This window comes from Protomyctophum bolini, assembly GCF_963924005.1.
Source record: "Protomyctophum bolini genome assembly, chromosome: 15".
NCBI classification, from domain to species: domain Eukaryota; kingdom Metazoa; phylum Chordata; class Actinopteri; order Myctophiformes; family Myctophidae; genus Protomyctophum; species Protomyctophum bolini.
The window spans coordinates 22437800-22450188 of NC_137876.1; the positions used below are offsets into that span (position 1 = coordinate 22437800).

At 45.7% G+C, this 12389-nt stretch overlaps 1 protein-coding gene across 1 annotated transcript; it reads right to left on the reverse strand.

Moving 5' to 3' along the window:
• Positions 1 to 9278: 9278 nt before the first annotated feature.
• On the reverse strand, positions 9279 to 10847 carry insm1b (insulinoma-associated 1b; the record flags this gene model as incomplete). Its single annotated transcript, XM_080783454.1, has 1 exon — positions 9279 to 10847. The coding sequence occupies one exon, from the start codon at positions 10845 to 10847 to the stop codon at positions 9279 to 9281; it is 1569 nt and encodes a 522-aa protein (XP_080639580.1).
• Between the last annotated feature and the right edge of the window lie 1542 nt (positions 10848 to 12389).

Sequence of the window (12389 nt, forward strand, 5' to 3'; positions counted from 1 at the left end):
CGTTGCTCGTCTAGCACGGTGGTTCTCACCCCCCCCCCCCCCACACACACACACACACACACCTCCCCCCAATAATCATAGGCTATTTGATCTGGCGGAACCCCCCTCCCCCCCCCCCCCCCCCCACCACCACCCTGACAAGCACTTGGAATTGTAGGAGTTGAGGCGTTGCATTTAGTTTGACTTTGTTCCACAGATTTATAGCTGATCACAATTTTTATTTGACAATTTGGCCCCGTGTTTTACCAGTTTTTATAGGCCTAGATATATAGTAGCCTATAGTTTGAACGAGTACCTTTGATAGAGTAATGGCCTTTTATTTCCCTTTCATTAAATTTGTCTTCTTTTATATTTTTTTAAGGCATTAAAAATGTCTTAAAAGTTCTTAAATTCCTACCCCCAAACAATCATGTGGGACTGGGGACCCTCCTGGGGAACCCGACCCACAGGTTGAGAACCACCGGCCTAACGTAACGACGCGTGGTTATAGCGGCCGCGGCGACGACGACTTTGTGCGACGGAGCATAAATGAAAGCTCAAAGCTACAATCCATAACTTCATTTGAACGAATAAAACATTTTATTTGAACCAGTCTGCATGGTAGAGAGTGTTAATACAATAGAACTATAGTCGGTACATCTGCAGTGGCTGGAGGAGGAGCTCTCCCCATGCTCTATTGCTGGAACCTCAGTGTGGCCAACATCTCCCTTTGGTCAGCCGACTCAACCCTCCTCTCCTGGGTGAGCGCTAGATGTTTGCTTTCCCACTGAGCAATATACCGGTAGAAACGTCCGTATTATAATTGGTCTAAAAATGAAAGATTTGTAGCGGTCTAAGCTTGGCCTAGACGTTGTTCCTAGTGGGTTCCTGCACGGGGTTTGAAGCCCCTGGCGTTGCTACTGGTTTCAATTCTCTCCGTCGGGAGACATGTATACGCACAAATGTAAGGATTGTAGCTTTACAGCAATGGGTGCTTCTGCATGCTGTCCTATAGGCGTGACACAAAACAAAAACGATAAGCACTGAACCGGACAGCTGTACATTTCACCACCAGGCTAAAACTGGGCTCGGTATGAAAGCGTTTCTCATCTTTCTGTACAGAGTTGTAACCTTTTTTGTACTCTGACCTCCTGCTGGGTTCGTCCTGCCTCGCGAAGCCAACATCTCTATACACTCTGTGGCCCCTTTTCCACCGCTTCGGTTCTTTTGTCCCCGCCTAATATTGAACCCGTTCAGAGTGTTTACTTTACACTGAAAATGAATCGGTTCAGAACCCTGGACGTTGGTTTGGAAACTGGAACCAAAAGATCCCGTGAAATCCGCAAGGTTCCGAGAATCTGGAACGGAACCTTTTGGTGGAAAAGGTCTGTCTTATTCGTCAGTGATGTCAGTGGTTCTCCTGTTTTAGGAGGGCGTTCCAAGGGGGTTTCTGCAACCCTTGAGAGTGTACAAATGGAACCAAATGGAGCCTTGAGCGGTGCATTCCTTTGTTCCATTCGTTCGTACACTCTCGAGAGGTCGGTGCATGGCCCAATAATCACGCAGACCAAAAACTACAGCGTGTCCATGAAAAATGAGAGCGTCTGAGAACCACTGATGTGTACTGAGGGTACAGGAGGTAGATGTGTTTCTATTGTGAGGTCTCGTTGTTCCGCTGGGGACATTCCTCCTCCAGCCCCCAGTGGAGAGGAAGAAGACTGCGGTCTGGCGTCTACCTGGCTGTGCGGCGTCTCACTCACTCCGACACGCAGCTATACGTAGAAACCAAGTCCGACTCTCCGAGGACGAGATCCCTCTTTTAACGACCACGTTCAGACTGGCAGCCCAAATCCAGCCCCAGATCTGATTTGTTGGCCTACTCCTGTATATCCATCCAGATTGGAGTCGCCTTGTTTTTGAGTCTTGGGAACAGCGGAGAAAACGTGTGGAGTCGGATTCGAATCAGTTTCCATGGCCTTGTTGTTCAGACTGCATGGGAACAATACCATCTCCAATCTGGATTGAGAACCAGCTTTTGTGCTGCCGGTCTGAACCTGCTAATAATGGAGCGTGGCGGTGTGGACAGACATACAGTATACGTACAGTACGTACATTAGTATAGAGGCTGCTTTTAATCGTGTTGAACCCAGAGTTGGACAATCAAAGTGATGTCTTTTCCAGTCTGAGCTTAATCAAAATGAGATTGTGTGATTGTTCTATTGCGTTGTCGTTGACTCATCTTATATTTTAATTTATTGTTTTCTTTTTTCTTTTTTCTTTTTTTTGGTTTAGGTTTTGTTTTTCCTCTTCTTTTTTTCTTCTTTTTTTTTAAACGAATTCCGATGGATTCTTGTGACACTTTGATTCATGCTACTCTGCTGGAATGAGGAAACGCTGCGCGGCGTAATCGCTTTCTGATGTCGTTAACTCGGTCTCATATCCCGTAATCGAATGACCCCCGCTGCCCCCCCGCCCTCGCCCGCCGCGGTCTCTCCCTCCTCCGGCCATCGGTCAGTCAGTCGTCTCGGTGCTGCCGCCGCGACCCTCGACGACCATCACATTCCAACGTGTCACACACACTGATGATGATGATGATGATGACACGTTTGCACTCGCTCGTCGTCGATATGAAACCATTATAGCGTTGAATGTTTTCAGTCTTTATATTCTTGGATGTGTATATACGTTTGCTTCATGAAAGAAGAAAAACAGTGATTTTCTCGTGATGTACATACATAGAGCCGTGTTTTGGTGATTGATTTATTTTTGCTGTCGTGTCGTATTAATGTATCCATCCGATGTGCTGTTAAGCTGAAAAGGAAAAAAAAAGAAAACACACAGAAATTACCGCCGGAGCCTCAGGTGACTCTTAACTCCATGCACTGGTGTGTGTGTGTGTGTGTGTGTGTGTGTGTGTGTGTGTGTGTGTGTGTGTGCGCGGCATGTGTGTGTAATGTTGCTCTCGCGCCCACTTCCTCCTCTTCATCCCTTAATCGGATTTCTTTGGTCTCTCGTCTTCATTTGGTGAGACGGTGAACGGACGGCCCTCTTCCGCTGCCACATCTCTTCATTTAGCAACGACAACTGTTGTTCTTCCGTCCAGTGTGTGTGTGTGTGTGTGTGTGTGTGTGTGTGTGTGTGTGTGTGTAGTTACTATACTTCTCAGGGCCAAATATCCCCACAAGTATTGTTAGAATTCGAAAAACAAGACGTTCTGAGGACATTTTCCCTGTCCCGTCAAACGAGAAGTGGTTGTTTTTGTGTTTATGGTTAGAAAAGGATTTGGGGGGAGTTTTAGACTTGCAGTTAGGAAAGGGTTATAGGTTTATAACATGGCTTATGACATGTGGAGGTTAGGTTTAGGGTATCGGCGATACAATTATACCTGATTTATATACCAGGCCACACAACTAAGCATCAATTCAGGTTGATAATATCGTCTCTGTCGGGTGGAAACCTCATATGTCATGAGCTGTTACTTCAAATTCAAAAATGGCAAAAGTATAGAAGATCGACATTTTGTCGATATGCTACTTTTGATGCTTTTGTGTGAAGCTGTAGTATGATCAAGCAGGGCATTAATTTACAGGGGGAAAAAAACTAAAAGTTTGAACATGAACATAAGCGGTTTCCACCCGACAGAGACGATATGTGGTATAGTCATACCGTGTGTGCATTCTCTGGTCTAAGACTTCCCTCACCGCGTAGACATTTCATAAACCTGCTGCTTGTTCCCCATCTCTCTCTCTCTCTCTCTCTGTGAATGGAATCAAATTGAACATCAGCTCCTCTTTCCCATGACACGCCCCCCCAAGGACGGTGTGTGTGTGTCACTGTGTGTGTGCATGGGAGGGGGGGCAGGATATAGGTTAGGTGGCATGCCAGAGATGAAACTCTTCCTAGCAACAACAGAGCCAAGCTGGCGTCTCTCTCTCTCTCTCCCTCCCTCTCTCTACCTCTGTCTTCCCACTGTATGTGTATACCTGCCCATTTGGGTCGTCATGGTAGCCAGGTGTTACCCACGCGCGTGCGCACGCACGCTCACACACACACACACACATTGTGAGGGCTCCGCCCATGCTGAAACACTATCCCCATCTGTTGCACTATACTCCACTGTTTCCCAAGCAGTGGGTCGGGACCCATATGTAGGTCGTGGACCAATTTGTATGGGTCGTGACTCACGAGTAAATCATAAAACATAGTTTTTAATTATTATTATTGTTCATAAGATTACCAAGAAACCATCAATTTCATGAGTTACAAACTAATTTTTTGTTCTCTTTTTTCAAAAGAATTCCATTTAAAGGAATACATTATAGAGGGGAAAACCTATTTTTAAGAAGTTGCAAACTGTAGTATAGATCTCCTATTTTCACTATAGTTTGGGTCCCGGAGAGACATATTCATAATTAATCTAATTAATCTTTTGGGTCTCGAGCTAAGAAGTTTGGAAAGCACCTCCTCCTCCCCGCCATTCTGTTCCGCCTACTCACATTAATGTCCGCCCGTCCATTTCCACCACACGTTAACGTCCATAATATACGGGATACGTTACCATACGCCGTTGTTTGTTTTAGCAGTACGGAGAGAGTACTTTATCGCACAGTATGCGATCTTTGCCGTGTGTTATCAACTTATCGTACGGTTAATGTCATACCGTATACGAGGTTTGTATCCCGTGCGTTTTAAACGTATGCGGGGCCGTAGGAGATGGCCGTGTCTGTTGTGTGTTCCTGACTGTGCATTGTTCTGAAGAATGTAAAGTCATATTGACCCTGAATCAGATCAATGCTTGTCGTTCAACTTTCCAAAAGCCACTTTTAAAAAAAGAATCCTCCAACAATGAATTTAACGAGTTACAAGATTTTAGATTGTACTATAGATGACGGTGTGTTTTTTTTTTGTTTTTGTTTTTCTGTTGTTTTTTTTAGATGAGGTCCACGTTTTTCTGTGGGAGTTTGAATCGTTGCCGTGTGGACAGAGAACATGTATAACCTCTTGGAACCCAAACATTCACCCCCAAAACAGCAGATCTACAAGATCACAATGGCGTTGCATTGTGAGCTTAGATCGTAGATTGTTTTAGGCGAAGAGATTTGGTTTAGATGCGAGGGTGGAGGAAAGCGGTCCAAGTATACACTTGTAACTCAGGTCCGTTTTACTAGAATAGAGGGTTTATAAAAACCACGTAAACCCCATTATGGTACAGCGGAGTCCCACAGGGTTCTATGCTATAGTCTCTTCTGTTTTCTGTTATTGTGAGGAAAGCTTTTTACTGAAGATAGCCGATCGTAAGCTTTGTCGATCTGCTGTTTTCTTGCGAAAGCATTTCCTCGCAATACGGATGCATGGGGTTTAAGTGGTTTAAGTGTCTTAATATCTTACTGGTGAAGCAGAGGAGAGATGTTCGTAGTTTGTAGATATACTTTTCAGCTCTTCTTCGGTTTTAGGAAAATCCTTGTACATTGTGTCAAATCGAGGGCATTACCGGTCCGCCGGGGAACCCTCTCTCCTGAAATATAAATATACGAATGCCTGTGTAATATAATAATCTTTGTAATAAGAGGGAGAGAAAAGAGTTGAAGAAGAAAAAAATGCTTGAAGATTTCATCGTTTTACTTGTGGACATATCGAACTGTTTTTAAAAATGACCGAACTCCTGCTATCTATTAGAAATGTGAAAGGAAACAAATCGAAAACATTTCATTAAATCAATTTGAAATTCTACATAATCTTTTGTGCTTGTGATTCTTCCCCCCCCCCCCCCCCCCATATCCGCTGGTTATGCAACGTGTGTGTGTGTGTGTATGTGTGTGTGTGTGTGTGTGTGAGAGAGAGAGAGAGGGTGGGGGTCGGGGGGGTCTCCTGACTGCAGTGGTGGGCTGGCTGACCCTGGACCAGCATCAGGGGGTAACCTGACCCTCCACCCATCTGTCTCCCTGCTGCTCGGCCCCTCTGGGGAGGGGAGGGGGGGGGGGTGTACAGGTGCAGTGTCTGCAGCACCTCAGGACCACCCTATACACCCTGCAATAAGGACGGGACTCATAGACCCTTAATTGGACTGTATATATTATTATTATTATTAGTCTCCGTGGGTGTGAGAGAAAGGTTAGAGAACTTTAATGTCGCCTTATTTTAACGCCGACTGACACTGTTTGCTTTGCGGAAAACATACAGCCAACCACTATAAAAAATTTAAAAAAAGTGTTGATTTGACTTTCAGAGTGTACAAATGTATAACCAAATGCATTTCTATACAGTCTCAGAGTTCATCACATAATACATAATGATATATATGTTAACACGATGCATGCGCAATAATTCATAATACATGTGAACATGGCGTTCTGTGAATTACACTGCTATAGAATATAGTCATAACCTATGATGTCAGCAAATTATGTAATTTACTATTAGAGCCTGAGCTTCTTATAATAATAATTATTATTATTATTATTATTTATTTATTGGTAGTAGTGTATAGGCCTATTATTATTCTAACCCGATGCTGGATCCTGAAGAATTCAGTGGAATTACCATTAGTCAACAAAATGTTTGTGCAGGTATACTGCAGGTTTCTTAAATACATTTGAATTGTGGTGTGAATCATTCATTTATGGTCACCTCATAATTACACAAGTTTTTGCAGGTCAGAATCAGATCATGTGCACGGTCAGCAGGTGGCGAGTCCTCTCTCTCACTCAATCACACACACACACACACACACACACACACACACACGGTCACTCACAGTTACTCACAGAGTGACTATGTGAACACAATAGCAGATCAACAAGATATCAATGGATGGCCATGCATGCAAGGAGTTGTCAGCTTGTTGATCTGTTATTTTCATCAAGTGACACCATCATCAACATTTTCTAATAATTGATATAGATACAGTGTTTTCCTCTGGGAGGTAGAAGTTTTGTAAATACTGAAGAAAGTAAAATAATAATAAATAAATAACTTCAAATGTGTACTAAAATACCTATAGAGTACTGTACTTATAGTTGCTTTCCACCATAGTGAATAGCTGACTGGAGTCCATCCCATCCTGATGGATGAGAGAGAGAGAGAGAGAGAGAGAGAGAGAGAGAGAGAGAGAGAGAGCGAGAGAGAGGTGAGCCTCGTCTTTGTCCCGCTGTCATGCTGCTGCTCTGACACGGGATTGGGAGACGATTTATGATTGGTCGCTAAGTGCCTCGCTGTGTGTCTAATATATATCGAGCTATGATTTACTATCTGGCCTAAAAATAGGGCCTATATGTACGTATGATCAATTGAGAATCGATTAAGCCATAACTCACAGACCTGCTCGTCCGTTTCCTCCAGTCACTCCCGAGCAGTTCATAACAGACCATTTTTATTATTATTTTTACTATTATTATTGTTGTCTTCATGCATGCATGCCACGTGGAACTTTGAATATGTCGCGTCTTTCAGACTCATTTGGCAACATTCTGACCTGGAAATATTCATCGTTTCCAAATTCCAAGGCTTCTCCAAATGACCTTTTTACTTTCTTTCTTTTTGGAAATACAAACTATCAACGTGAGGCCAATGTTTCTCTCCCAAAAAATGTCGAGTTCGTTCATTTATTTGGTTAATGTAAACTCTTACAAACTGCTCCAAATGAATTCACCTCGTGCTTATACCACACTGATATAAAGTTATTGTGGCTCTGGATCAGAAAGAGGCAGTGTCATTTTGAAAATATTTTTGTTTTTATTATTTCGATAGACAACAACGATATACACATACAATCAAAGCGCTATAAAAGCCAACATTTAAGAAAATAACTTGTCCTTAAAAAAGATTGCATCTAAGTTAAGAGCTTTACGTTTTACAAGAGCTGTGTGGAGATTGAAAGATTATTAAAAACCGAACCCACGTGTACAATTTTTATCACAACTCATAACCAACAAAAAACAAAAGAAAATACATTTGGCTACGACATGTAAACTGCCCGAACGATTTCACAGGATATAAATCACACAAACACAACAAATAAGTTACATAAAATAATTAGAATAAATAAATAAATAAAATTATGATGGAAAATATTGCAACAATCTTCAATAATAATAATAATAATAATAAAATATGTGCCAGGCATTCGAAATAAAAAACAATCTAAAGTTGACTTTTTAAGGCAGGTTGTATACAGCGAGTTTTGGATGTGTATTTCTGCTATATTCCTCTGACTAGTTGTAGTATTTCTAAAGGCATTTGAGGCGACTAAAAAGGGAATTCTTTATATCTAAGACAAAGTTTGATAAGTTTCTGTCATTCACAAACTAGCATAAAGCTATGCAGTGATACTCACACAGCAATCACAGAGTCGGTGAATTCGAAAAAGGCTTTTTTGATGAGTTTTCAAAAAAATAATTTAAAAAACAAGATTCATTGGGACTTGAAACATTTCTTAGGTCTAGAAGCTATATAATTGAGCACATGTGCACTGTTCTAGAAAAATACCCTTTTAACAGTCAAACTAACGGCTTTTATTGAATTATTATTTTTGATAAAAACTAGTTTTGAGGACGAAAGAAATCCCAAAATATAGGCCTATAATAATAATGTAATTCAAGATATAGATAAGCATCCAACAATCACTGATTGGCATGAGAAAAAAAGACACCCCATGAATTGAAACACCATTTAAATATATCAAGTTACCGCGTGGGCCTTCACTTCACCGGCCGACCATATGGCAATGAAACAAGCGTCACAAAACGGGGGTTTTCTGTTCTTTTTTCTTTTCTTTTCAAAGCCACGTTTTCCCCGTAAAAAGGCACGAGTTTAGCCTAATTTTTACCGCCAGACAGCCCCCCCCCCCCCCCCATACACTACACACTACAGTGATTCTCAACCTTTCTTTAAATTTCGAGGATTCCCTATTTGAAAGGTTTAAGTCTCTGGGACCCCAATCTGAGAACATGGTATCGTTGGATAATGATTTGGTCCATGATTCTTTTACTAAGTATAGCTAGAGGTATTAGGATAGTGATAACAGTGAAACTCTGATGATCAAAATAGACATTCTTGTACATTCGCTATGTGTTTACTATATTTACGTGTTGTTAAAGGTGAAGATAAACTTAACTATCAATCATTTAGCACGGGGGACCCCCCCCCCGCGTTGAGAACCACTGACATTTACAAACGGTGTCGCTTCTTGCCTAAAAAAAAAGAAAGAAAGAGGAACAGATCTGTTCTTTTTTCTCTCTTTCTTTTTACGCAAGCGTGCGCGCCGCCCGTCGTGCGTAACGGGAGTCCAAATGAAGCGTGTTCTAGCAGGCGGGGCGCACGGGCATCTGCAGCAGGATCACCTGGCGGTTCTCCGACGGGTGGCACTTGTTTATGTGCCTGGTGAGTCCCGGCGAGCTGTAGAACGTGGCGGGGCAGTACTTGCACGGGTACACCTGGGCGGAGTGCATGAGACGCAGGTGTCTCTCTTGGCCGGCCCGGCTGGTGAAGCTCTCCCCGCACACGGGGCACAGCAGGCGGTCCACGGGGCTCAGGTTGAGCGGACTTTGGTTTGAGTTGGTCTCCTCGGAGGAGGAAGAGGAGGAGGATGATGATGATAGTGAGGAGGATGGAGCCGGCGGCTCTTCCTCCTGCACGCGCTCGTTGTTGTTGTTGTTTTGAAATCCGTGCTCCTCCAGGATTTTCTTCTGCAAGGCTTGGTGTCCCAGGATGTGCTTTCTGAGGTACGCCTGACGCTTAAACCTTTTCCCACAGTACTGGCAGTCGTATAAAGCCAAACCCAAACCGTCCTCCGAGCCGGACTCGGACAGGCCGGGGCTCGGGGTGTCCCTGTCGCTCTGCAGCAGCTCCGCTACTCTCATGTCTTTGGCTTCCTCCTTCACGCCCTGCACGGCGGGCGGCATTTTGGCCATTTCGGATTTGACGCCCTGCTGTGCCTGTGCCTGTGCCTGTGCGCCCGGCGTCATCCCGCCGACCGCCGCGGTCCTGGGCTTGTGCCAGCGGCGGTGAGAGGCGAGGTTCGCCGGGCAGCTGAACATCTTGTCGCACTCCGGGCAGCGGTACTCGACGCGCACGATGCGGGAACACTTGTGCTGCGCCAGGGAGAAGGGGTCCGCGTACGCCTCCTTGCACAGCTGGCACACGAACTCCCCCAGAGGCTTGTTTCCTGACGACGCCGCGCGGGGCTTCACCTCCAGCGGTCCCTCTTTGATTTTGAGACCGAGGACGGGAGACGTCGTCATCTCGTCCTCGAAATTGAGTTTTCTAATGGCTTTGGGTTTCTTCGAGGCGGGTTTCTTGCGCTCTGCTGCTGTGCCGTCGGCCGCGACGGGCCTCTTGGTCCCGGTTCTGGCGGCCGCGGCCGGGATGCTACTACTGCTGCTGGTGGTCCCGCTGCGGGAGCTGTTGCTGGTGCCGATCTTCAGGTCCACGGGGGCGAACAGGAGGTGGTCGAGGCTGGAGAGAGAGGCGGGGGTCGGGAATGACTCGGCGGAAACGGGCGAGCCCAGGTTTAAACTTCGCTCGAAATATCCCCTGTTGTCGTGCTCCTTGCTGACGGGCCGGGTGGGGCTGTAGAGGGCCTGGTACACCGCCTCGGGGTCGCCGAACTGCGCCGGTGCTTTCTCCACGAGCCTCGGGACCGCGGCGATGTCCGGCGACGCTGCCGTCGCGCGGTGGTCCGGGCTGGGCGGGGAGGGGTCCGCCTGGTGCGGAGGAGGGGGGAAGGCGGCCGGGGCGACGTGGAGGAGGTGGTGGTGGTGGTAGTGGTGGTGGTGGTGATGCTCATGGTGGGGGTCATCTTCGTCTGACCGCGTCCTGTAGGAAACATGTGCGGATTTCTTGTTTCTTTTCACCAGGAATCCTTTGGGCATCTTAACGGCAGAATCAAGGCACTGATGTGGAGGAGGAGATGCGGGAGACGTCTCGATGGATCCAGGTTTGTTTCAAATGATGGAAACCCAAAAAATAGGAGCTTGTTATTATGTGTTGACTGTCTGACTTTATCTCTCCTCCTCGGTATACAGCTATCGATCCCTTCTGTTGCTGCTGAAATGTTTTCGTCTCCTCCAAGGCATAGCTGCACTCTTTTTATGGCGGAATGATGCTATTGTTCTCGCCCCCTGTTGCAGCATCCCCGGCCAATCAGAGTCGCAGTGCTTTGGGGCTGTGGGCGGGTGCACGGGCCGGCTGGGTTCGCTGGATTTCGTTGGATGTTGTGCAGATAGCTCAGCAGATGTACTACTTGCGGTTTATTACATTAGTGTGCGCGCGCGACCCCTCCTCCCCTTCCCTTCCCGACGGAGGCACACGCCGGGCCCTCCTCTTTTTACGGTCTGATGGCTCCCTATACAAATGCACACGTGCCGCGGCTTTGTGGCTCCCCTCTGGGGGGGGGGGGGGGCTGGGGGGCCACGGAGCTGCCAAAAGGAAATGTCCGTCAGCGCCACGAAACGATCATCAGAATTCAGAATTAGGAAGACGGAAACGAGGGGAGCTTGTCTGTCTCACAATAACACAAATCTATAAGTTATACGACCGGTTGTGTATAATATTATTGAACTAAAATACCTAGACTCCCATCAATATAACTGCCGTGCATATACATACAGCAATAATTATTTGACTCGTTGTGAGGTTTATTAGTTTTAGGATGAACTGGATTAATTGTGTGTGTCTTTATTGTTAGTTTAGTCTGCATGTGCGCATTTTGGACTCATGGTGGATGGTGCATGTTTTTACGCACAGAGAGCGATGCATATATCATGCATATAAAAACGAACCTCTTCAGCCATTTAGCTCTTTGTTTTATTACACGTTTCATAACTGTAGACAGCGCTGCTTTGGGAGAAATAAATCTTTGTTTGGGGCACGTGTCTGTCTCGGTAGTTTAACTGGACATATAAATCAGACATCTCGCTGCATACATAAGTAATGCCGAGAGAGAGAGAGAGAGAGAGAGAGAGAGAGAGGGAGCCTCTGGTCTCTTTGTGGACAATAGCCGCGTCTGCCCACGCTGTTTGAAAGGCAAATTGACCTCTTCAGTGTGAAACGGGAACTCACGGCCAATCTGGCCCACAGCGAGGCAGGCGCGTGCTGCCGCGCCACGCGTGCATGCGCGAGACAAAAGGAGCCAGGCGGGCGGGCGCCCTGCACATGCATGCACAATGTCCGCGCCGCGCGCGCCGCCGGCCGTTGTGTTGTAATTTTGCGCGGATAATTCCACATGCAGCAAAAATGTAAAGAAGAGCAGTTAATGTTGTCCTGCTGTCAAGTCTATGCAGTGGGCTGGTGGTGCATGGCTTCGGTTTGGTATATAGGCTAGCCTATAAACTAAAGAATGCAATGCATGCATGCAGGCAGGTGGTTTTAACTTAAGACATATAATTCCATTTAATTCTAAGTTGGTATAACAT